The 25,495-nt window shown below is 48.6% G+C and overlaps 8 protein-coding genes across 8 annotated transcripts; 5 read left to right on the top strand and 3 right to left on the bottom strand.

Moving 5' to 3' along the window:
- Positions 1 to 52: 52 nt before the first annotated feature.
- AO090102000224 (uncharacterized protein) lies at positions 53 to 891 on the top strand (the record flags this gene model as incomplete). Its single annotated transcript, XM_001822396.1, has 2 exons — positions 53 to 263; positions 356 to 891. 2 exons carry the CDS (start codon positions 53 to 55, stop codon positions 889 to 891), a joined length of 747 nt encoding a protein of 248 aa, XP_001822448.1.
- Positions 892 to 1,587: 696 nt separating this feature from the next.
- AO090102000225 (Gfo/Idh/MocA family protein) lies at positions 1,588 to 2,873 on the top strand (the record flags this gene model as incomplete). Its single annotated transcript, XM_001822397.3, has 5 exons — positions 1,588 to 1,618; positions 1,675 to 1,700; positions 1,763 to 1,941; positions 2,008 to 2,291; positions 2,368 to 2,873. 5 exons carry the CDS (start codon positions 1,588 to 1,590, stop codon positions 2,871 to 2,873), a joined length of 1,026 nt encoding a protein of 341 aa, XP_001822449.3.
- A 398-nt stretch (positions 2,874 to 3,271) lies between these two features.
- On the top strand, positions 3,272 to 4,162 carry AO090102000226 (60S ribosomal protein eL32; the record flags this gene model as incomplete). The annotated part of the gene is made up of 4 exons (XM_023236922.1): positions 3,272 to 3,311; positions 3,616 to 3,740; positions 3,861 to 3,982; positions 4,054 to 4,162. 4 exons carry the CDS (start codon positions 3,272 to 3,274, stop codon positions 4,160 to 4,162), a joined length of 396 nt encoding a protein of 131 aa, XP_023091727.1.
- Positions 4,163 to 4,760: 598 nt separating this feature from the next.
- Positions 4,761 to 6,390, bottom strand: AO090102000227 (pseudouridine synthase; the record flags this gene model as incomplete). The annotated part of the gene is made up of 2 exons (XM_001822399.3): positions 4,761 to 6,086; positions 6,148 to 6,390. The coding sequence occupies 2 exons, from the start codon at positions 6,388 to 6,390 to the stop codon at positions 4,761 to 4,763; spliced, it is 1,569 nt and encodes a 522-aa protein (XP_001822451.1).
- Positions 6,391 to 8,544: 2,154 nt separating this feature from the next.
- Positions 8,545 to 9,147, top strand: AO090102000229 (acyl-CoA thioesterase; the record flags this gene model as incomplete). Its single annotated transcript, XM_001822400.1, has 2 exons — positions 8,545 to 8,624; positions 8,697 to 9,147. The coding sequence occupies 2 exons, from the start codon at positions 8,545 to 8,547 to the stop codon at positions 9,145 to 9,147; spliced, it is 531 nt and encodes a 176-aa protein (XP_001822452.1).
- A 3,780-nt stretch (positions 9,148 to 12,927) lies between these two features.
- AO090102000231 (IlvD/Edd family dehydratase) lies at positions 12,928 to 14,760 on the bottom strand (the record flags this gene model as incomplete). The annotated part of the gene is made up of 3 exons (XM_001822401.3): positions 12,928 to 14,143; positions 14,193 to 14,347; positions 14,404 to 14,760. 3 exons carry the CDS (start codon positions 14,758 to 14,760, stop codon positions 12,928 to 12,930), a joined length of 1,728 nt encoding a protein of 575 aa, XP_001822453.3.
- Positions 14,761 to 16,878: 2,118 nt separating this feature from the next.
- On the bottom strand, positions 16,879 to 18,849 carry AO090102000233 (putative DnaJ domain protein (Mas5); the record flags this gene model as incomplete). The annotated part of the gene is made up of 5 exons (XM_023236921.1): positions 16,879 to 17,434; positions 17,488 to 17,665; positions 17,727 to 18,162; positions 18,222 to 18,280; positions 18,759 to 18,849. The coding sequence occupies 5 exons, from the start codon at positions 18,847 to 18,849 to the stop codon at positions 16,879 to 16,881; spliced, it is 1,320 nt and encodes a 439-aa protein (XP_023091728.1).
- Positions 18,850 to 18,905: 56 nt separating this feature from the next.
- On the top strand, positions 18,906 to 21,002 carry AO090102000234 (glutamate--tRNA ligase MSE1; the record flags this gene model as incomplete). The annotated part of the gene is made up of 7 exons (XM_023236920.1): positions 18,906 to 19,079; positions 19,139 to 19,211; positions 19,267 to 19,356; positions 19,385 to 19,785; positions 19,841 to 20,098; positions 20,162 to 20,328; positions 20,384 to 21,002. The coding sequence occupies 7 exons, from the start codon at positions 18,906 to 18,908 to the stop codon at positions 21,000 to 21,002; spliced, it is 1,782 nt and encodes a 593-aa protein (XP_023091729.1).
- Positions 21,003 to 25,495: the final 4,493 nt, after the last annotated feature.

The following is a 25,495-nucleotide window of genomic DNA, read 5'->3' as shown; positions in this document are numbered from 1 at the left end:
ACCTGCGCTGTCATCTTCAAGCCTGTCAGCAGCAATTCATGAAAGACGCAAGATGTCGACCACAACAACCACTGCCGCTCTCACATCGACCACGCTGGTTGGCATGCTTCCCACAATAAACGCGACGGGTCTAATACCCGGGAAGAACTGTCCAACCTGTGGCCAGGAGACAACTCTAGTACAAGAGCACGCCGCTGACCAGAGGAGGATCAAGGAATTGGAGGGGCAGATCAGCTTCTTGAGTGTCCAGGCTGCACAAAGAGGTAAATACAACCACATCATAAAATTTTTTCGGTTGTCACTATGATCTTACAAACATCAGATGTTCTATACTGACTGTAACTTCTCTTGACAGCCGAGAAACTCGCCGAGTACGAGCATGAAGTCCGTCGTCTCCGGACCCAGGCCTCATATACTTCGCGAAATGGCTCCTCCATATCATCTACGTCCTCCAACGAAATGAACCGGCCTCTATCACCTCCCTCTAATTCGCAAGGACGTCTATCGACTCTTACATCCTTTCTCCATTCCCACGGACCCAGCAACACATCCCCGACCCAAACACCCGCGCAACCCATCTCCCAACCTCCGTCGCGGCAACCCAGCCCAGACCACACAGCCGAGCTGCAGAGTGCGCTAGATCGCGAACAGAGCCTGCGCCGAGCAGCAGAATCGCAATTATCGCAGGCCAGTTCCGAGCTGGAAGAGCTAACCGCGCAATTATTCAGCCAGGCCAACGAAATGGTGGCCCAAGAACGCAAGGCCCGTGCGCGGCTTGAGGAGCGAGTAGCGGTGTTAGAACGTCGGGACGTCGAGAAGAGGACCCGTCTTGAGCGCCTCGAGAAGGCGATGGAAAGGGTCGAGCGCATCCGGGCACTCGTTGGTCAGTGATTCGCGCCGGGAAAGGGTCTACCGTATCCTTCCTTTTCTCCCCATTTTTTTCGTATTTATTTTTCTTGTACTTGGTTGGTTATATCTATACCCTGGTGTTTACAGCGACTGCCCCTCGTGGTTTGGAATTTGACATGAGACATGACTCGATGCTTTTCGGGTTCATTGCCCATGAAGGTTATGATCAGCATCTATGGCGTTGGGCACTTGCTTTTGGGTTTTTGGGTGGGCAGTCGCGGGGCGTTTGTCTATGTTTCTGTCCATATTGTCTATATCGATGTACATGGCGACGATATATATTCGTGTTTCTGTGCAGATATACCACGATCAGAATGTCTCTACTATTTCACATACATAACAATCTCACTATTTCCAGACCACCCGTGAAAACCAACTACACAAGGATTTTCTCAATCCTGTCCGAAAAATAAAATCAATAATAATATTCTTCAAAACTGCACGTTTTTGTGAACCCCGCCAAATCTGGGACTAATTTCTGTGACCCACCCAACCCGGTTAATATCAATAAATGTACCTTTAAGGGTTCGACCTTCTATTCATACTCCTAGATTCTCGAACTATCGATCGAACAATTTGTTCCGAGACATATTTATATATTTGATTTCTTTATATACCGACCCGCATATACAAATCACCGACCTGAATAGAAACAAAATACCAATTGAAAACCCCACCATGGCCATCGGCGTAGCCATCATAGGAAGCGGTACGTTTAACCACAGTTGAAGATTTGTATAGACAGAAACCCTAACAAGGAAATAGGGAACTTCGCCCGCGAAGAACACCTGGTATGTTCCTCGTACCGAACATCCTAACCGGACTCAGTCTTAACCATGGATAATATAACCAGCCCGGCGTGCAAGCATCGGATGCATTCGACCTAAAAGCCATCTACTCGCGGTCCCTCACTTCAGCCCAAATCCTCGCAACCGGGGTCTCCGGAATCGACCTATACTCGGAAGACGCAGGGCCGGGGAAGACTTACGATGATTTGCTGAGTCGGTCGGACATTACGGCCGTTATTATAGCGTGCGTTGGTTCTACAGTATGCTACCAAGGTTGAAAGAAAGGCTAATACGATACTCAACGATCCAGTCTCCCCATCCTCGCACAGCCAGAGTTCATCCGCAAGGCCCTGACAGCGGGGAAACATGTTCTGTCCGAGAAGCCAATCGCGAAGGATCTATCTGCAGCGCAGGACCTGATCAACCTCCACAACTCCCGTATCGTCAGCAGCAAGACTGTGTGGGCTGTAGCCGAGAACTGGCGCTACATGAGCAAGTTTGTGCGGGCTGCGGAGGAAGTGCGGAGACTTGGTGGTGTGAAGAATTTCCGGGTGGTCATGAGGAGTATGATTAAGCCCGGGTCGAAGTATCATAGTATGTGTTTCCTCTTTTACTGGGTATTGATGGGGGGAGATATGAATGGTGGGTGTGAGCTAATGTGTGCGAATAGAAACGGAATGGCGTCGGAAACCCGAGTACCAGGGTGGGTTTGTTCTGGACGGCGGTGTTCATGTTGTTGCTGCGCTGCGGTTGATTCTGGGACAGAGTGATGGTCTGGCGATGGTTGCTGCGCATTCGTCGTTGCGGCAGGAGCATCTGGCCCCTGTTGATACTGTTGATGCGTTGGTTAAGACCCGGTCGGGCGCTACGGGTGTGCTGTCTGTCTCTTATGGTTCGGAGATCAATGATTCCCTTTTCGAGTTTACATGCGCGGACGGTGTCGTGACGTTGGATTTTGATCGGTTGACGGTGAATGGTGAGGGTTATGATGTGCCGTTTGAAGGCCGCGGTGTCAATAAGGAGCTTGTTGAGTTCGCAGAGTCCATAACCACTGGAGATGGGATTGCGACCCGCTTGCGACCGGAGGAAGCATTGGCGGATTTGGAGGTGATGGAGGGCATCTTCACTAGTAGCGAGAAGGCTGGGGAAAATCGGAATCTGCACCTGCAGATTTGAGAGGACTAGAATTATAGACCAAAGGAATAGAACAGATAATATAAAGTATGTACAGTATGGTGTTGGAGTAGAATTGGAGATCAGAACCGAAGCATAACAATTGATACGGGAGACGATAAGAAGCGGGAAGGTAAAAGACGGATGACATAATCCAGTCGACGATCGACACCAGACCCGAAGCGGCAAGTCTTGGCAGGGCTTTCACCCTAATTTTCAGCTTAGCGAGGCGTTAGCACCCGACTGCACTGGGCGGCCAACCTCAGCGCGAAATTTTGAGATCGAATTCGACCCGTCACGACAACACGAGCGCCAGCGGCCTTACGAAACCGACAAGGTATGTTCTATGCCGGGATGATGGCTTTATATTGTCGTTATTCTTGATACTAATTGGATTCCAGATGGTCCTCGCAAAGAAGCACGTCCCCATCGTCAAGAAGCGTATGTCAAAATCCTGCCTTCCTGTTTTCCAGTCCAGCACATCCACCACAGCCCAGGTCCCATGTATAGCAAGAGTGTCAGGGAAAGGGAGGAATGAAGGAGGTTTCGCACGAAATTTTTCGATGAAAAAACGGAGAATGATATCACTGTTCGAAGGAAAAATCAAGGGATTGGAGAACGACTGGGCAACTTGATGAAGCACTTGGGAGATATACATCGGGACTTCTGGGACACAATCTACCACACATACACACACGGGCTATTGAAAATATCGGGGAAAACTGACAAGGATTGCAATATACAGGCACCAAGACCTTCAAGCGCCACCAGTCGGACCGCTTCAAGTGTGTGCCTGAGTCATGGCGCAAGCCTAAGGGTATCGACTCCCGCGTCCGTAGACGCTTCAAGTCGAACATTCCCATGCCCTCCGTACGTTTTTCTTCTCCGTCCCAGTCTCGTTCTGGAAGTGAAAGATCACAACGCGACCGGTGATCGAACTTGCGATTCATACCACGGAACAATGAATACTGATAAGGCTTGAATCGATAGATCGGCTATGGCTCCAACAAGAAGACCAAGCACATGATGCCCTCCGGCCACAAGGCTTTCCTCGTCCAGAACCCCAAGGACGTTGAGCTCCTTCTCATGCACAACCGCACCTACGCTGCTGAGTACGCTCGCCTTTCCAAATAAAACCATGCAACGCAGAAAAGCGCATCCAACTAACATGATGAACTTCTAGGATCGGCCACGCCGTCTCCTCCCGCAAGCGCGTCGAGATCATCGCCAAGGCCAAGGCTCTCGGTGTCAAGGTTACCAACCCCAAGGGCCGTGTCACCACTGAGGCTTAAATGCTTTAGCCTAATTAAATCAACAATTAAAATCATTATACCAAAGCATTTTCAATTGGAGATGGGGATCTCTGGCAAAAGCTGCAAGGTGTCGCTTCGGTTTCTTGTATGGTCGTGAATTGAAATGAATCACTTCGTGGCGATAACGAATTTCTCTTTATGTGCATGATTGGGTGGCTGGTACCAGCACTGGGATATAAAATAGAAATGGGGGCTTTTCTCTTGCGATTCCCTTCCTCGGTCTTGCCCCTCTTGGTCGGGCTGTAGTGTTCGAGCGTAGGGCGTACTTGGATCCGGTTTCTGAATGTAATCTTGCTCCTCGGTTCTACTCCGTGCTGGCATCTGTAGAAGAGTCCGAGACCTGGTGCCACTTCCTGAGTTGTAGTTGCGAAGTATTTGCGCCACCGTTTTATGCCCTACGTACTTCGGAATTATAGAATCAGTATATTCATGGACCAATGCTAGGCCAAATACCCACGACTCTACATATATACCGGCGGCAAAAACCGCAGTCAAAAAACATAGAACTCCTGATATTCATGCACACAGGTATCACACAGTCGTAAACATCAAGTCTATGCAAATATGGGAAGAACTTCTAAGTCGACAAGGAAAGCTCAAGCAAGTCGCTATTGCTCTGCAGCTTCTCGCTATCCACAACACCGACGCCCCGAACCAGGACATCTCCCTGACGCCTCTTCGGCTTGTCCTCATCCTCCATGCCCTCCGGCACAGTTCCATTCCCGATCACAATCTCTTCTTCCTCCGGCACCGGCTCCCAGTCAGGGACTGCCCGAGGACCTTCCATGCCGGACGGGGGTAGAGCCCAAGAAGGCATCTTGCTGCGGTATTTCCAGTCGCCATCATCCGAAGAGTAGGCAACGGCATGAAGGAAGATACCCAGCTCATGCACACCAGGATCGGTATAGAGTTCCGTGCCACAGACGTCACACTGCTCGCCGGAAAGCCTCTCACCCTTGCGCTTGTGATACTCTACAAGGGCAGCCTCGTGCTCGCGGGACATGATGCCCTCAATGACGGAGCTGTCTGTGCCCGGCGGCACAAGCGGCGCAGCAGTAAGATGAGTCCGGTACGAAACCGTATCCGCAACCTCAGTCTTGCCCATGTTGTTCAACCGCTCCATAATCTCTTTATCCCGATCACCGTTATCCTCGCTCTTCCCCAGACCGGGCCCAAACACACGCCGATTCGAATAAATCGGATCATTGGTGATTGGGTGGCCCAGGAACTGAAGATGGACACGAATCTGATGCGTCCGTCCCGTCAACGGCAAACAATGCACGATACTATACCCCTCCTCCTCGTTCGCATACGCAGGCGGCGGCGTCGCAGCCCGGTCCTTGTTCGCCGCGACCGGCTCCGGATCATGGGGTGGGTAGTAGGCCAAGCGGCGGAACTTCGTCTTCGCCGTCTTACCGGTGGCGCGGACGCGGTTCAGACCCAGCTTTGGACTAACCTGCATAATGGGCTGGTCGCAGACCACCACTCCGTCCGGGAACTTGCCCTTCACTCGAGTCACGTACTCCTTGTGCACGGTCCGCTCTTTCAGTCTTCTGGCTACCATCTCCGCAGCCTTGGGTTCTTTGGCGATGAACATCACGCCGGAGGTTAACCGATCCAGTCGATTGCACGGCCGGGGCACCCAACCACCACCACGCTCGGAGCGGAGGATCTCAATTACGGAGTTGTAATGGTACCGACCGGCGGAGTGGACAGGTACACCAGCCGGTTTATCGATGACAATAAGACCATCGTCTTCGTGAATGATGCCGATTTCCTGACTTGTGACGGGGGGTTCGTGTCGGTGCAGGGTATGCGAGATGACATCGCCGTTCTTCACTTTCGTATCCGGTCCGGCTGGTTTACCGTTAACGCAGACTCTGCCGGCTTCCAGGGCCTCTCTCTAAAGATATAATCAGTCAAAATGATCCAGCGCGATTGTGATCCCGTGTGTTGGCACATACGTAGTACTCTGGTGGGCGATCGCGAAACTCGGAGATAAAGATGTCGACTAGTTCCCGACCCCTCCATCGCTCTTTGCAGAATGTGTTGTATGTGTAATGGTATGGACTGACGCGACGAAATCCTCCCTCGAAGTAATAGGGGCCTGTGGGTGGTTCGCAGGGTGTTACAGCCACTTTAGGTGGTTCTTCGACAGGGTCCGGAGGAGGCACCTTGAGCGTTGTGTCGACGGGCGTGAGAGCCATGGTGGATGCAGGGAGCCTGCCTTTTCGCACAAGGTAGGCGAGGACGCGAGGGGAGGGAGCCAAGTTTAAGTGTTGGTGAGGATATCACGAGTTCATGGGCGGCGGTTTAAACTGAAGAAAAGTACTTTTACGTGGGGTCGGAGGGGCGTTCCTGAAATTCAAAAAAAAAAAAAAAAAAAAAAGTTAGTTTATGTTTCTTGGCGTTGCTGCCCCAGATTCATGACATCCATTTACCAAGAAGACCGATGTACAAGGATTAGCCCTTATATATACTGAAAGAGAAAATGTATTAGAGGCTATAGTAAGCGATAAACTCATGAGGAGCTTCAATTAAGCTCCTTCTTCGCGTGTTCCCTGAGGTAGGGTATATATTACACTGTATAGTACCAGTTATATATTTGTCTAGTTCATAGAACCAGAACTGTCCTGCTCTGAAAACCGTGAATAGTAACACGGGAATTTTATTGAAACACTTCATTAAAAGTAAATAGTACCTATAGTTGTCATATTATCGGCTACCTTGGAGAGGCACCAACATCTATTGCCTGGGAACATGCTGTTATTATGTTTTTTTTACAGCCTATACCAGGAGCTAAGGAAAGACAATAGCATATGGACCACGATGAGATCGAATTTTAGCCACTTACTCCCTCTCTCTATTGACCAATATCCAACAGACACAGTCTCGTACGAATACCCCTAGCACCTTCTCCATCTTGCCTCATACTCCTAGGGTAAACCTAGAATAACCAACCCCAAACCCAAAATCAGTCATATTCTAGGCACACTGCCTAATAGGAATCGGATATCCCGCAGGCCACGTCCACTGACAAATCTCCGAACAACAAGACGAAAAATGTATACAAGGCCAACCATTTGCATGACAATGATCTTTCGTTCCATTTGTACTGGCATTCGACGGAGCTGCAGTTTTCACACTTTGGCAATTTTGAACCTCAACGCATCCACTATTATCGGTTTTGGTTGTCGCGTTATGCGACTGGAGAGTGATATTCTTGGATGAGTTATGATTCTGCGAGGTTTGGTTGTGGATGTCAAGTTTGTGGTCGATCGATGCTGCCAACGTAGCAGTAACGAAGATGACGATGGTGGTGAGGTAGAGGATGTGCATGATGTTCTTGTTTATTTCTCGTTGTAGCGTGTAGAGTATTATACAGTTCTTCCTTGATGTGTCTGGAGAATGCTTGTGGATTGGTACTCTTTCTCTCCTGGGTGTAGCTTTCAAGCTAGGATGGGATGAACTGGCACTGAGGAGTAAAGAACAGAGTTACGTTGAGCGTATTTTAGACAATAATGATCTGAGATGCGTTGGTGAATTGCGCCTCTTTTCTTGTACTTCATGACTTGGAAAGCGGTAGTAAATAGATATCTAATGATTCCAGCTGTTGAATTCCTAGGAACGGATTGTGGTTGATACTCGATCGGGCAAGTGCGATTCTCAGTACTTTCAATATGTCTTAAGTATTGCACTTAAAGAATTCTTCCTCTGCTAGCAAATCTAAGATAAATCCACTAAATGCAGGCGAGCCCGATTGTAGGTACAGCGTTCAGACTGAAGAGCTTCCGTACTGACAGTTCTCAACCGTTTAAATTTCTAAAAGTAACATACGACTTCGACAAACACCGATCTCACACAACCCTTTTCCCTTAATCAAGAGTGATAAACACCATTCATACAAATAGCCATTCGACCTGCTTTAGCTCTCCGAAAGCATTAACCATGATGCCACATTTTGACCCATACAAATCTCACACCATGTCCGGGTATACAGACTAAACAGCCACTAATGACCCCCCTTCAGATTTATCAACGAAATAACCCTTATCAGATCCGCACTCTTCCCGTCCCCAAGACCTCCACCGAGTTATCCAGGGTCTATTCCATCGCAGTGGATTAAGCACGATATAGACTATCGACAAGACCGCCGATCCATTCCTTATAAGGTAAAGCGCCGGCAAAATCCAACCTCGGCTGAAACGATCCTCAGAAATAACATTTAATATGAACATATCCATCCGACCCCGATAAGAACATACAAGCATATCAATATCCCAGTCCAGTCTGATAATCTCACCCTCCATAACCTCCACTGTACTATTCCTCTATACCAGACCAACTCAAGGTTTCCGAAAATGGCCCCCAAAGAAATCGAAGCCAAGAAACGGCGCACCCGCAGCGATTACGTCTTCCACCAAGTATACCGAACAAGATGGTAAATACTTAACTTTTTCTATCAATTACGTCCCAATGCCTCGGAATAAATATTAAACTGAAAGTGGAATAGGTTTGATAACGATATGTACGCGCATCTTAACAACACCGTCTATGCAATGCTCTTCGACTCCATCGTTAACAGCTGGCTTATCGCCGAATGTGGCATGGACCCCTTCTCCATCAACAATAAGGGCTCGGATTCGTCAGCAAAGGCCGAGACCAACTCAGCGTCTCAGGTGGGTATCATGGTCAACTCGTACTGCGATTACTTTGCCTCGGTTGCTTTTCCCGATGTGCTGGACCTCGGACTTCGGGTTGCCAAACTCGGTTCGTCGAGCGTTACCTATGAAGTTGGGGTGTTTAAGCAGGGGGAGGAGGAGGTGAAGGTTGTTGGGGGGTATACGCATGTTTTTGTGGCGAGGGAGACGATGAGGCCGACTAAGGCGGGGATGGAGGAGAGGGTGAGGAAGGGATTGGAGAAGTTGGTTAAGGGGGGTGGGAAGGAAGGGGCGAAATTGTAGAGGCTCTTTCTTTTCTTTTCTTGTGAGATACGTTTTAGGGTTTAGATTCGGGCTGCTATCTCGTACAGTTGTTTTAGGGAGATTATGTGGCTGATGTGGAAATACCTTGACCGCCTCTTTCTCTACTATTGATACATTCGTGATCCAATAGGATGGAGAAACCAAAATAGACGAGCCTGCACAATTAATATCCCTGAATATACCATACCTCCTGGACAAATGCCGGGAACAAGAGTATCAATATCGCGTCCAATCTTGTCGACGAGATAAGCCATGCCCTACCTACCCGGGAAGCCCTTGCATGGAAAACACCGCGAGCGTTTACCAATCACATGGCCTGCAGATAGACCCTACCTGCAAGTGATGGATGGTATCATGCATATCCAATCGAACACTGCAGCAGCAACTAAAGGGTACCCACTTCTTACTGCAGATGATACGTATCCTTAGGGTTGGTTTCGCCTAAAATTCTACATACACAGAGAATGGATATCAATTGAGCGGTATTGCCCTCCAATGTCATATTGTAGCAATGTCTATCAAACCACTATTAAACTCCTGTCCAAGTCTGTTGTTCTTGAACCACGTCCTAACCGAAAGAATCATCACGGCCAGTATCCATCGTGATGGCATGTAACCACACATGTCGCATAATAATAAGGAAACAAGCAAATCTATCTACTTTTTCTATAACCCAAACACCATCGCTGTGTAAAGCAAATATCGTAACAGTCGAGCCATCAAGCAAGTTCATCGGTATAACAAATGTAGAAAATAATGAAACGCTTGTACGCTCGCTCTCAATTCAAGAATAGCAATTGCCTTTCTTAGCCTGCCAAGCCATGTTCTGCAGGAGCCAGCTGCAGAACAGAGTTCGTCATGGTCGGATGGTGAGAAACCATGTATGTTAAGAGGCCCAGAACTGTCAGGGCGCTAGCCCTCGAGATGGGCTATTCACGAAACCGCAATTAGCCCAGCTTGCTTGGAACAATGCTGGCGCGGGAAACATTCGTGCTGTCCGGGAACAGTACTCGGCGCATGGTTTGCGTTTCTGAGTCGTAGTACCATTTTTGATAGGGCCCTGGGATGAATTTTCCCTTCGCATCCCACCCGGCAACCCAGGTGTCTCCGTCATCAAGACGGAAGAAGAGAAATCTTTCGGGCTTAGCACCTTCATGAACGGTCACCGAATGCCAGCGGCATCTGTCCTCCAGTTCATACTCGAACATGTATCGGTGGAGGATGCGGCAGTAAACAAGTGGGACAGGAACTTTTTCGTCGTACTCATTGCCATCCTTGTAGACAAGGTGCCACCCACGACCGGGAATGTATTTGTAGATGCCTGGGACAGGAGATTCCCAGTGTTCTGCTTTATGGATGGAACCCTGGATGCGCTCTCCACGTTGAAACCAGTACGTGGGGCAGAAGACAGTTCGGAGGCAGAGGAAAAGGTTGGGCGCCATGACGGGTCGAGATGATGCAAGATCCTCGTTAAGGATGTTGTATGACGGGTAATTTCACCTAGATAGGTGAGGGCTGAAGAGGCAAGATAGCTGAAAAATGCACAAAACTGAAACGCTTAATTGCGGGAGAATGGAAAGCGTTGCGATCGAGAAAGAACGACAAGATGGATGGTTTATAAGTCGACGTCCATCTTGACAAACACAAGTAAAACAACTCGAGTTGAAAGGATAATTTAGAGCGAAGAAATTGTCAGGCCCGATTGAAAGTCGGGTATAGCTCCTTCGAGCGCAGTGGCGTTAATTCGTCGGGATTATTGATAAAGGTACAGTTGGATGGTTCCCGCAGAACAGGAAGATGAGCCGCGAGACACGTAACGATGCGGTGTGCACTATATATGCGTCCCGCGATGATCTAGGCCTATGCTTAGTTGCACAGGGTGATTTCGGGAAGCTGCGACTGTAGGTTGATGAGACAGGTGTCTTTAAAAGGAGACAGATAAGTCAAGAATGATGCAAGAGACCGGGATACACGACGATGTGGTGCAGCGGTGATGCACAGTGCACGCAGAAGCTATCGTTTCTTATTGCTCAGAGGAAGCGCATGGTAGCAGGCTTGCATCTAAGTGGACGATAGGAGGCAGCAGCATGTTAAAAGGAATTTGTTGTGTGAGAAACAACAAGGAACCGGGAAGATCACAAGGTACAGCTTTAAAAATGATGGTGGGATGTGGGCCTGACAACCAGGGGCGGTCTGAGATCAGCTGTGACTAGAAAATTTTTTCTGATATTGCAGGCTAGAACCCTAAGCAAGTACGCGGGTCCGAAGTCTGGTAGCGTGGGAAATCGGTGGTGCTCCGTAACTTCTTTACAAGGCTGCAACGGCAAACCCAAAACTCTGCGCGCGGGTAACCCGAGACCCACCGGTCCACACTCGGAGGATATTTTTATAAATTTTTAATGGTGTGTGTGCGTGTGTGTCGTGAGGGTCGAATATCAATTACTTCAATTGTCATAGGCCCCGCCGTTGGCCTCAGCTATGTCTCTTCATTTCATGACTCAATTGCTTGGCAGTCGACAATATTGATAACAATTACATGATCGGCGCGCCAGACAGTTGAGAAACTGGTGATGTCGCGTCCACCTGGGTTGGTTTCCGGGTGGATATGGTTCGAGACCACCGCCATCTTCAGAAACCCGTTCTTGGCCTTACTCATTGGTAAGCCATCAAACTTTTCTTGCTTTCTTGCTTTCTTTCTTTCTTTCTCGGTCTCCTTATAGGTAATTTCTGCTGTGATATTCTCTTTGTCTTATCTCCCTGGGCGGCTTTGTTGCAGACATCGGGTGGGTTCGTAGATGATGTAGACCAGGTCAAAACCCCCAGCCATGTGCGTGTTATCTATCACTGAATTGGTGGGATTGGCTGGTAAATGAAACTCAGGGCGCTCGGTTCACTCGCCAGGATTCTGGTCCTAGTCAACTCCTTTCATTAGCTATTTGATGGAAGTGACGAGATATGGCCATAACTTGGGGGAAAGCAAGAAAGCAAGATAGTCACCGCTCCTAGAGCCTTGGCAATGCTGCGAACTGTGACCGGAATGACTGTGACTATCCCCATCTTTGTGGGACTGATATTCCGAGACTTAATTAGTATGCAGACCGCCGGCGAAACATGTCTGCCTACTCGAAAACTGTACGATGTCGCTGCCATTACGGAGTAGATCCCACTAGCGTTTCCGTAGCTGGAAGAGTTAAGGTGGTTTCACAGAAATCAGTCAGTCGATAAACAAACAAGTGAAAGGATGGTAGTAACGAATGTTAGTGATCATGAGGATGGCATGTCGAGAGGGGAAGTCAAAGGGAGGGGGTCTAATCCCATGACCGGCACCTCCTCCTGTACGACTACTAAACTGGAACACTAACCAACTCTCTAAGTTTCTACTAGTACTCACTGTCTCTCCGACCTCAACTTCTCCAACCTTCCCCTTCCGGTACAATTCTCTTCTGAGATTGAGTCCGTGCCACCGTTACTAGGCAAATATTTCTGTTTCTAAAAGGGCTGACTATACTAAGTCTATCGAGGTAGCCACTACAGACTATTGTACAGTACTGTAACAGTATCTCGGGTAGGATCGAATTTCTCCGTGAGCCAGTTGTGATCGATGCCACTGTTAGCTCGGTCCTGAGAAATACCGACCGAAAAATGCTGTTCTACACGGAGAACACACCTCCGGCACAGCCAAAAAATTGCCAAAAGTCCTTGTTATGGGTATTTCAAGTCATTATAGCTCTTTACAACGGTGGTATCTAGACTCATCCTTCAATGATTGTGCCGGGGGTTCTCATATCGCTGGGCAAGTCGTTGGTATTTTACCGCGTCTCGGAGGACCATACCATCACTCAACTGTGTCGTCTCCCTCCTGAACAGTTCCTGCCATGGAGTTTGACTTTCCGGCACATCATAACCTCCTTGGGCTTCTAGTGTCTTTCTCCGCTTTTCCAGTTCCTCCGTGGAAACAAGGATGTCAACGCGCCGTTTATTTAGATCAACACGGAGTCTGTCCCCATCTTGAAGAAGGGCTAGATTACCACCCGCCGCTGCCTCGGGACTAGCATTGAGGATTGATGGTGAGCCGGAAGTTCCCGATTGTCGCCCGTCTCCAATGCACGGAAGCGATTTGACCCCTTGTCGTAAAAGCCGTCCAGGTGGGTGCATGTTGACGACCTCGGCGGCACCTGGATATCCCAATGGGCCAGCACCGCGCATCACCAGGATACTTCTGTCGTCGATGGGGGTGGAAGGGTCCTCAAGTCGGTGATGATAATCCTCCGGTCCATCAAATACTACAACCGTACCTTCAAATGCATTCGGGTCCTTGGGATTCTCCAAGAACTTTTGTCGGAAAGGCTCCGATATCACACATGTCTTCATGATAGCAGACCGGAACAGACTGCCTTGAAGATGGAGAAAACCGGCATCTTCCAGAAGTGGCTCATTGTACGGCTTGATCATTCGACGGTCCCAGGTATGTTTGTCCCGGACATTCTCGGCTACTGTGTAACCATTGCATGTTAAAGCATCCGGGTTCAGCTTCCTAGCATCTAGCAGCTCCGCCATAATCGCGGGTAGCCCGCCCGCCCGATAGTATTCCTCTCCCAGCAGTTCACCGGCTGGTTGCATGTTTAGCAGTAGTGGAATATGAAATCCAAGTCGGTCCCAGTCATCCAGTGAAACCTCAACCCCAATATGTTTGGCAATGGCGTTGATATGAATAGGGGCATTGGTACTGCCGCCGATAGCAGTATTAACTACAATAACATTCTCGAAAGCCTCTCGAGTCATAATATCGCTGGGCTTCCGATCGGAATGAACCATTTCGACAATACGCAAACCTGTTTCGTAAGCACATTGGCCACGTTCACGATACGGAGCCGGTATGGCAGCCGACCCAGGTAGGGCCATTCCAAGCGCTTCTGCCAAAGCATTCATAGTTGATGCTGTTCCCATCGTGTTACAATGTCCCACTGATGGTGTACTTTTACATCGTCAGTGAACGGGCTTCCCATGGTTATCGATGGACATACCCTTTGGACACATAGTCAATGAATTCCTCCTTGTTGATCTCACCTGCCGCATACATCTCTCTACCCGTCCACAATACCATTCCGGACCCCGCCAGGTCCTTCTTCACGTAACCGTTAAGCATTGGGCCGACATTCAAGCATATTGCTGGGATATTCTTTGAACAAACGTCAATTATATGAGCTAACGAGCGGGGATGCGGGAGTCACGCACCACTGTAGCCGCGGCCATCAGAGCGGCGGGAGTAGTCTTGTCGCAGCCCGTCAGGAGGACTACACCGTCCAAGGGATATCCGAAGAGAATTTCTACCAGGCCCAGATACGATAGATTTCGGTCAATACAAGCAGTGGGTCTCCTGCTAGTCTCCTGAATAGGATGCGTGGGGAATTCAAAGGCGATCCCTCCGGCGGACCTGATACCTTCTCGAACCCGTTTCGCCAACTCGAGGTGATGGCGGTTGCATGGAGACAAGTCGGACCCGGACTGTGCTATTCCGATTATTGGTTTACCAGACATCAGTTCTTCCCGGGTGATACCATAGTTGAGGTACCGCTCAATGTAGAGGGCCATCATGCCCGGATCGCTCTCGCAGTTGAACCAGTTGGCCGACCGTAACTTCCGGGCCCTTGATGCATTAGCATGTGGCCGGCCATCTTGCATTGATGCTAGAGTTTTCTCGAGCTCCACTGTACGCCTCCGAAGGGCAAGCAGTTCGCTCTCACAGTCCTCGATGTTCACTGGTGGCCGGCTGCCCCCGTCACTGCAGGAGCAGCCTTCACACGAGGTGCGTGACTGACACGACATGGTCGGGAGGAAATCTGGGATGGTTTCGTGACACTCGATCGTATCTTATTTATAAGCAGTCGGTACTAGATCGCGGGCTAGAAGGCCATTAGCCACTTTCGTTCTGCGATTCTCTTTACCGGAATCTCAATACGGCTATATGTCTTCTCATGCGGTTACCTTTGTCCAATTATCTTCGCTCTTACGGATGGTAAAAATAACCTGGAGAAAGACGAACTGTTGTGAGATTAAATAACCTTGTCCGGTATCACATCAAATGCGGGACACAATCAATTGCCGAACAATCCGGACAATCTCCGACAACCACGGCCGTATTAATGCCGAAACCAGGGTTGCAAGAGATGACGGGAGATCGGGCGGCGGGAATGCAGGACCATTTAAATAAGGACCGCGCAGGAACCCCCCATCATATCTCCATTCTTCGGGTCAGAAAGCTGGATGAATTATCGGTACGTGTTGGTCGATTGTGGGGGCAAATGATGGAGACCCATCAATCGCTCTTCTACCCCACGCTAGTATCATAAAGCATCGATGCATGGGGGTACATCCCATCTGCTGTGTCTATTGATCCCATCCAGATATCACACCTATAAATTACTTACGGAGTCATGTATCCCGGCCGCGGATTAGCATGATATTATGTTCAACTTGCAACTCCAGTTGCTGTTATTCGACGAGTAACTACGGTGGACCGAAGGTATTACATATACAATCAGTATCGAATTGCGTAACAGCGAAATGCTTCTTGATCTTATTGAGAATCAACAGCAGAATCAAGTTTCAGGAAACCATTTTCTCCATAGCATTTCGACGCCTATCATCGACTATCCCCTTCTCCGTGGTGTTGGACTTATTGCTATTTATGGAAACCGACTGGATCGACTTGCGCAGCCATAGTCGAAGGTATACGTAGGTCTCAGTTTAACGGTTGCACGAATTGACGTCTATTACCTTCGGTAAGTTGTCAATGAATATGATCCAAAATACCACCCATCGGTAATCACTCCAAAGACGCAAAAATCCTGGCATATCTTCTTCTGCGCTTTATGAAAATCGCCTAGAATATTCATGTGAGCTCTCACTATTACGGCATAGGTTTCCTAGCGACTTACTTATATATGCTAAGCAGCTACCAGTCGCTGAGTAGTGGAATAATGATTAACGCAGCACCTGGGCAACATCCACGGACATTCTTTGGTCGTTTCATGTCGATATAACACTTCTCCACTTCTACCTCTAAATAGGATCTCCTGGTTCCTGTTTCTGGTAGCTTACCAGAGTCTTTGAAGCCAGGACACATGTCAGGTGATGTCTGTTGGGGCTCTTCAAGAGCTTCGTCTACGTCATTTCTCCTATAATTCGAGACTATTGCGACAATGTCGGGCTCAATCGAGCTCCTGAGGAGCCTGAACAAAAAATGCCAGACATATGTGTAATGTTCTTGAATATATACTTACTCACACCGCGCATGTTATAGTAACGAATTATAGACAAGGAAAAGGAAAGAAGACTAGTTACAAACCACAAAGAAAGTCTTTGGTCATGTGGTCCATCCCACACTTTCCCCCCACGGGGGCGACTGATCTTCTCCAGAAAGTGGAGCTTAAGGACCCTTTCGAAACATCGGATGACGGCATTCCGTGAAGCTGAGTTGGTCTATGTATTCTAGTACTACCATGCATTATTCACGCCCTGAAAATATGGTAACAACAACGGTCATAAGTCAATACGGATGTTTTCCCACTTTGTTCATAACAAGTGTTTTCCCGTGAACGCCCATGATGCCAGAGAGGAGTTGGCCCAAATGCATCCAACAGATCTATTCATTGACGAATGCACAAAACGGTAAAGGTATAATTGCAAGAAGAAAAGGAAATTTGGCGGCTACTGGGCCGCGCACTGAGCCGGTTCACCCTCATCGTCATCATCCTCCCATGCAGAGCCGCCATGAGCGTCCTTAGCACCGAATTCATCAAGATCACCCTTAGGATCATAGTCGACTTCGTCTACAGTGTCGGCCTGAATTGGGGCGTCGGGCTTGGGAAGCAACTCCTTGAGTTTCTCCAGGACCTCAGGGTTAGGTTTCCAGCTCTGGTCGGGGAACTTGATGTTGACGACCAGGTACAAATCACCGCGTTCGTCGCCGCGCTTCATGGGCATACCTTCTCCAGGAACCTTAAGGACCTGCCCTGGGGACAGAACATCGCCCGGCTTCTTGGGGTGTTGCAGTTCAATGCCTCGGCCGTCGAGGTGCTTGACCACAACTCGAGAAAAGCCGGTCAAGGCTTCGGCCACTGTAACATCAATGGTAGCGGTCAAATCCGACCCAGCCCTTCTGAAAACGGCATGATCTTCTTCCACGATGTGGAATACGATATCACCAGGTTCTTGTCCTGGTACTTGATCGGCTTCTCCCTCAAGAATGATCTTATCCCCTTCCCTGCACAATAGGTTAGCGCCTGACAGGTCCTTTTGATGGATTGCATAGCTCACCTTGCCCCCCGAGGAATGTAGATCTCCAGGATCTTCCTCTCCTCCGTAGTTTTCTTTCCTTTACACTTCTTGCACTTGTCCTTGGGGCTAAAGAATTCACCCTCTCCATTGCAGGTTGAGCAAGGCACGGTGGACGTGGTAATGAACTGTCCCATCTGATTCAAGACCTGCTTGACACCTGTAGACGTCATTCGTCAGCCAATCCAATCTCCGTCTGCACGAAGCCTCATTTTCCGTACCTTGTCCACCGCAAGTAGCACACTTCTTAGCCTGCGCCTTCTCCTTGCCTCCCTTGCCCTGACACAAACTGCAAATCACATTCTTCGTACTCGCAAACTTGACAGTCTTGCCCTTGTACAAATCTTCCAACTTAACCTCATACTTTTGCTCCTCGTTCGGGCTCCTCCGTGGTTTATTCGCGCGCGGTCCTCCGGGCATACCACCCATGCCACCCATGCCGCCGAACATCTGCGCCAGGATATCATCTAGATCGGGACCTGCGCCCATACCGGGCTCGCCAGACCCGTTGAAGGCGCTCATTCCATGTGTGTCATATAGATGCCGCTTGTCTTCATCGTAGAGGATATCGTAAGCTTCCTGGACGGCCTTGAATCTGATCTCGGCTTCTTCACGTTCGGCCTCGGGGACTTTGTCGGGGTGATTTGCGAGCGCAGACTATCATTAGTTTGATGTGTCAGTAGTTGTCAAGAGCGATCAGGACTAAGGTGCAGTACCTTGCGATAAGCCTTGCGGATCTCATCTTTGCTTGCGCTACTGGCGATTCCGAGGACCTCTAATCAAGGGAATAGTGTTAGTTATTTTCATGATGACTTTGTGCAACACAAGGATGTAGAATCAGGATATATACCATAGAGGTCAGCTTCAGCTTGAGACACTGCGTTTAAGGTAAGTCAGCAAAGCCAGCAATGAAAGGCTGAGAGGGGACGATCACATACTTTGAGCGGCTGCGGAAAGGTTCCCCGACTCTCGAATGAAAATGAGACTGGACTGAACACAAAAAGAAGATGAAAGACAAATGAAATATGTCTCTGAGAAAACACTATCTCAAGAGACTTCTAAAGAAAAATAAAGGATGGCAAAGGTAAGCCCGAAAGTGTTTGTTGATTGTAAGCGGCAAATGGGATAAATTTAACTGATAAAATTAATAAAATTCAGTCCGCCTTTTCTAAACTTTACTTTTTTTCCCCAGTCGGAGTCTCGCCGCAAACCTCCGATGGTTCACAGGTACACCTCCCCATCCAACCATTCACCATCGCTCTTGCCCTGGATAATTCTGCATAATTGGGCCCTCTTTCGTGACCATGAGGCGTCCCCATCCCCGGCTTCTTGCCCGTCGTCCATGGATCTGCACACAGTGCAGCAGAGCCCGTTACTCCTCGGCTGCGTCAAGCAAAACTATGCGCGCCGGCAACAAAAAGACGAATTTGCCTGATTTCCCCGCGAGAACCCGATTCGCACCGTCGCCAACCGGATATCTTCATCTAGGCTCCCTGCGGACAGCATTGTTTAACTATCTTTTGGCTAAGCGGACAGGAGGACAGTTTCTGCTACGAATTGAGGATACCGATCAGGTGCGGCGTCAGAACACTTTATCGGTCAATCGCGAAGGCTGATAGACGGATGGATATAGAAACGCACTATTCCCGATGCTGAACAGAGGCTTTATGAGGATCTTCAATGGGCTGGACTTCAGTGGGACGAAGGTTGGCTTTCGTTGGGAAACACAGAGTTGCTCGGAGGTTGACGTGCAGTTTGTAGGTCCTAATGTTGGCGGTTCCTACGGTCCGTATAGACAGGTGAGGCTCTCCAATGCGCTGATCAATCCAACCCCAAAGAACGCTATACTAAGTTGTTTATCTATAGTCTGAAAGAACAGCCATCTATCGCACACACGCCCGTGATCTAATCAACAATGGACACGCATACCGATGCTTTTGCTCTGCGGACCGACTCGATGCGTTCGCAAGACATCGCAGTCAAGCCGGACTACCCCCGGGTTACGATAGAAAATGTGCGGAGGTATCAGCCGAGGAATCCGAAGACAGGGCAGCGAAGGGAGAGGCGCATGTGGTTCGACTGAAGGTGGAGGGATATCCCATGTTCGAGGACATTGTTTATGGGAAGACTGGCCAGAATCGCTCGCCGAACAAGCTGGACTTGATTGATCGGGTGTACGACGACCCCATCTTGATCAAATCGGACGGACATCCGACTTATCATCTCGCCAATGTGGTTGATGATCACCTCATGAAGATTACCCATGTTATTCGAGGCACTGTGAGTTTCTAGGAGACTATGTCGGAAGTGGCTTTCTAACCTACTCGGATTACAGGAATGGATGCCCTCTACCCCTCTGCATGTTGCTCTATACAATGCTTTCAAATGGACGCCGCCCCGTTTCGGCCATGTACCTCTTCTTGTGGACAAGTCTGGGCAGAAGCTTAGCAAGCGAAATGCCGACATTGATCTTACCTTCTTCAAGGATACGCAAGGAGTGTTCGCCGCTACACTGGTAAACTTTGCCGCTCTGTTGGGCTGGTCTCACACTCAAAAGTCAGACATCTTCAGCCTTGAAGAACTGGAGCAAATAGTATGTCCGGCATTTTCTTTAAGTTCTGAATGCGCTACGCAACAGGAATTAACACATTTTTAGTTTAACCTCAAAATCACTAAAGGTAACACTGTTGTCGCCTTTGAGAAGCTTTGGTTCCTGCAGAAAGCACACGCACAGCGCTTTGCCACGAATGGTGGTCCCGAGTTTGAAGAGATGGTTTCCAGAGTCTCTAGGGCTGTGGAGGAGACATGCCCTTCGCAACAGCTGTACGGCCCCTTCGATTCAACTCCATTATACCCGAGTCTGACCTATAAACTATAGCGCACCGATCCTTCAATCTCGCTCCCTAGCGGAGTATCTCCCTCTTCTCCTCCGCGCAGACGCCAAATCCTATACGAATGCATCGGAGTTCATCCAGCGCAACTCCACCTTCTTCACCACTACCCTTAATAGACCACCGTATGCCCCAGCTGCCTCTGCCAGCAAGTCACCATCCCAAACCGTTCCCATGGCAGCCCTCCACACAGCAGCTGCAGCCCTGAGCCTTGTCCCGGAAGCCCACTGGACCATTGAATCTCACAAATTCAATATCACCTCCTACGATGGCGCCTCCTCCATCCTCCCTGAAGAATCAGACGCGGGCATCCACGGATCACCCGAGGAAGTGGAAAAGGCCCGAGTCGCTGCCGACAAGACCTTCAAGAAGGAGCTCTACCACTATCTACGATGGGCACTGTCCGCATCAGCACCGGGACCGGGTATCCCTGAGACTATGGTGATTCTGGGCCGTGCCGAGTCTCTGCGACGACTTCAGGAGGCGCAGCAGATGACTGTGAGCTTGGTGAATAAGTCCGCTGGTCCAACTAGGGTGGCGAAGGGAGCCCAATCTAGTGAAAATCAGGATAAAACCTGGATGGGTTCACTTGCTCCAAAGTCATAATTCCCGTCTTCGGACGATTCATCTGGTTAATGTATACTATATGTACAATCCTTTACTATGACGTGAATTACTGTAAAATAGCTCAATTCAATGAAGGGCCTACTTGAATTCCATGTTCATAATCCTTCCATATTCTGGTAAAACTTAGTCCACAACTTCTCTTCTCAACTCTCCTAGCTTTCCTACTCTCCAAAACATACAATCAATATATGTTGAACCTAGAGAACATCAGAATATCAAGTTAATCAGATGATTCGCATCTTTGGATACTACATCATTTGATAGCCCTATAACAGGACACCAAACAGCCATCATGTCCAAAGGCCCACCCTACCCAAGGGACCAATCGACGCGAACGACTTAACTGGGAGACTTACACGCAGATTCCATATTCCATCTGGAAAGAAGTATCACTATTGCCATGTCAAACAGCACTCTAAACAGGGTCTCTGTCATAGGCAGAATCCTTCAACGATAAAAACAAGGAAAGAGGTTTAGGGCTTGTGTTGGTACATACCCTGCTACCCTATAAAGAGTAATCATTTTCCTTCTTGTGCATCTAGTCAATAAAGCATACAACTGATCCACTATATAGAGACAATAAAGAACGCAGAAGATATTCACGAGGTGGTCTTGCATAGTAAATATCTTATGGCCAGGCCGATTGTCGGGGCGTGGCACTTCCTCTTCACGAGGCTGTGTGGAAGTTTCACAAGGTCAAAGACCTTACAGACCACCCTTCACGAAGCAGATCAATCTTGTTGAGCCTGAGTATTGCAAGACACCATCTTGCTCATCGTCAGGATTGAAAGATCGATAGCCAGGATTTCCTGGAAAGAGAGCCATCATGTATGGCAAAACATTTGGAACCAGTCATCTACCAATGACAATGGGTCTACACGACTCCCTTGCCCTATACTGTACCGACATGTACCCTTTCCAGCACGCCTTGAGTGGTCAGCTTCTGGCCTCTTGATGCTTTGCGAACTGGTTCTCCTTTTAGAATCATCGAACGTATTGGCTGCCTGGCCTATCGACTAGGATTGCAAGCCAATTGATATATGCATAACGTCGTATCAGTCGCACAGCTTGAACCAGCTCCAGCCATCGACTCTTTAAAAGAGAAACCGCACCGATAGTCGACGACCGGTTTCCTACCAATACTAACCGCTGGGAAGTCGGGAAGCTTATGAATTAGTATTAAAACAGTATCCGATCAGGCCGCAACAAGACCCAGTATATCGAGGACCTGATGCGATGGCTTACGTATAGGCCTGAAGACGACATCTGGATGCGTCGAGACGCGTTATTAAACGGTTGCAAGGATGGTTGAAGACTTCCATAGTATCACCTTAGACAAGGATACAGTAAAAGGAGCTTAATAGCAAATAAAACCGTGGAGACCATGCGGGCCTCGATATGATAGTAATCAATCGTGGACAAGTCGACCGCCACACGGTGAACACACGCGACCTTTATTTGGGTCATCCTATCTTTTCCCAGCTAACCGCCAGCGAACACAAAGCTATCAGGTGTCTGGAAGTTTATGGTAATACGATTGGGCACAGTGAAGGAAGAGCTTACAGGTGGCCAGCAGATTTCGAGGCGATAGTAACGTCTGAAGACCGAGAGTACCAGTTCGACTTTCGGCTGGCATATACTTACAGTCATGACCAAGTCGTTGCGAGTTTGCAAGCCATCGTGATCAATCCCGGGGTATACGGGGTCGCTCCCGAGAATGTACCAGACCTGTTGTTGATACACCAGGATATATGCAGGCTTCGGCAAGCTACTGAGATGTAGTGAAGCAGGGGGGCTTTGAATATCGCTGACTCAATGTCATGGAAGCACCCCGGTTGGGCCCCAGTCGGCAATTAGTAGTTATCGATCCCAAAAATAATCGATAGTTCGGGGTAAACAAGCAAATATCTACCCGTGGTTATGCAATGCTTGCCGTGGGAGAGATCGTCATAAGGTCAAGAGTATTGTCTATGATTATACTGGTCCTCGAGCTGCCAACAACTTATATCGGCTTGCCAGCCCTGCGCAACATACTACTCTAACGCAGAGAACGCGAAGGGCAAAACACCTCATTTACAGCCCCATCAAACAAGGGGGAATGGAATACGAATGGTGCAGGAAAAGAGATGACGAGAGTTGCGAGCTCTAGCAGGAGTCATCGTACGCAATAGTGGCTACATACCTACATAAGGGAAATTCCTCTATCCTGGACCAGAAAAGAAGGTATAAGACACTCTTTGCTTAATGTTGCTTGTATACACTCCGATGTTGTTTGGGATATATGCTGTGCCATTGCTCATTTTAGAGCAGTATTTAAAATACCATTCCAACTCAAGTACATTGAATTATGACCAGCCTTCGGGCTAAATCAGGATGCTGAACGAAAGAATTCCTCATGCTGGCCGAGGAATATCCCGAGACCAGTGGTTCCATGAAGGATTGTTGACCACACAACGATCTATTTTCTGGAGCCCAGAAGAGTCTCGCCTGGCTTTCTGTGTTTAAAGGCCCCCTATGAGGAGCCAGATGCATCATGGATGCCTCAAGTGAGCCATGAACTGGGGTAATTCTGGAAGCCGGCACATCAGAAACCAGCGCACGGCTGGCCACTGATGCTCGGGGGTGGGTCGAGACGCCCGGGTCCACGGTAAAACAGTGCATCACCATAAACCTTTACGGGGAAAAGACATGAATTGCCGAGGATTCGTTGTCTGCCTTTTCCTTCTGCCGAGAATGTTGAAGTGGGGTTCCCCTGAGTGACCATTAACCCTCTATGTCTTATTCCTGGAGATGGATTCACTCCGTCGTGGGCGAAGTGGGACAATCCTTCCCCCTCTCGATGAGGACGACGACACGCAAAATGAAATACATATTGAGCCATGTCTGAGAAGACTCGATATCTCAAGAGATCATAATTTCACCAATTTTATAGTATGTCACCGAGACAAATCCAATTTTGTCAGCATGCCTGTACTGCCCTTCCTCTAGTCTAGAACCCGCAAGAGCCAATCCTTCGCAAATCAAGTCAGTCTACATCTAGCATGAGCAGTGGGAGTGGAACAATCTCCTATCGAGAAAGCTAAATAGCTCAATGGCCTCTATTTCTTGAGGCGTGTTGAAGAAGCCGGTGAAATGCCCGAGCTTCTAGAAACCGGTTATATTACAGCCGGAAAACGCTCTTCTCCAATTGAAGCTGTAACAGAAGACGCTAGCGAGTCGAAGAGTGCTAAAATTATCAAGCAAGAGCCCGTCGAGTATACTGACAATGATTTATCCGTGAAGACCGACAAAGAGCTTGAATATACCCTCCACGGTATCCCCTCCCCTTTAACCCGGAAGGATATGCCGACATTATTCCTAGGGGCAAATATGAATCCAATCATATACGAATAAACGGAACGGTAGAAAAAGCTCTGCCTGCTTCTTCAAATACAAAATGATGCAAATTCGTGTCTATGACTTGCAGCTCGATTAGCTTTGCTTTCCTGGATATGGGCTGAGTCCCATTGAGTGGGTAGAGGCTCTCCTAACAACCAGGAAGGGTTATGGAGACATTTGGTCTCAAATAAACGACAGCAGCAACAGCAGTAACATGGCTTTTGGGAAGCTGTCGTCGATTGTATACCCAGTAACAAACGTGAGCAACTGGACATTCTCCACCCTCTACCAGATGTGAACCAGCCGAACCGGTACTCCCCCTACGTATTCAGTTACAACCCAGCGCCTGACGAGCAACCTTTGAGCAATCCCCTGTGTTGCCTAGTTCACTCTGAAAGTCCTGCACAGTTACAGGATTCCTGTCAGATGTATAGCAAGAGGGCAAGGATCTAGCCAGGCGGCTGAAGAGCAAGGATAAAGAGGTAAGTCGTCTGGAATGGATGTTGAAGAGATACGAAGACTAATATGTCGAGAAAGACACACATAGTGAGACCATGGCAGCGCCTGGTAACGAGGTTAATATCGACCAGAAAATACGTGACACGTGTGATGCAAGCTAATATCTACAGTGGTTAGCTTCTCCTAATTTTTGACGGAGCAGCTTGCTAATGAGATATACTACTCAGACAAAATCAGTTCAGTTAATAAGGCTTTCTAGGAAACATATGACAAGCAGGGGCGAGTGATACGCACTGCCAGAGACTGGATTTGTCGAACTTCACAAATATGATCCTATGTCTGGGACGAGAAAACGGAGAGGTAACAGAAAGGTAATTCGAATATGTGGCTTTCACACTGCACGATTTTGACGTCGATTCAGACACTCTATCCAATCTCGAGAAGCTCAGCAGCGGTACCAGGGTTTTCAGGCAGGCATAAAGAAGTTAGAAGGGCTAGCTGTTTACAAAGCCCGATGGAGCTCTTCGGAGCAGCGCAAACCAAGCTGTAGTTTTTTGTCGACTATTGAAAGCGTACATCAGACACACTCATGAACGATGTGGTCTACTAAGTCCAGTGGCACCAGCTCTCAAGTC

The sequence above is a fragment of the Aspergillus oryzae genome, chromosome 4, assembly GCF_000184455.2.
Source record: "Aspergillus oryzae RIB40 DNA, chromosome 4".
NCBI lineage: Eukaryota > Fungi > Ascomycota > Eurotiomycetes > Eurotiales > Aspergillaceae > Aspergillus > Aspergillus oryzae.
This window is presented reverse-complemented; position numbering and strand designations above follow the sequence as displayed.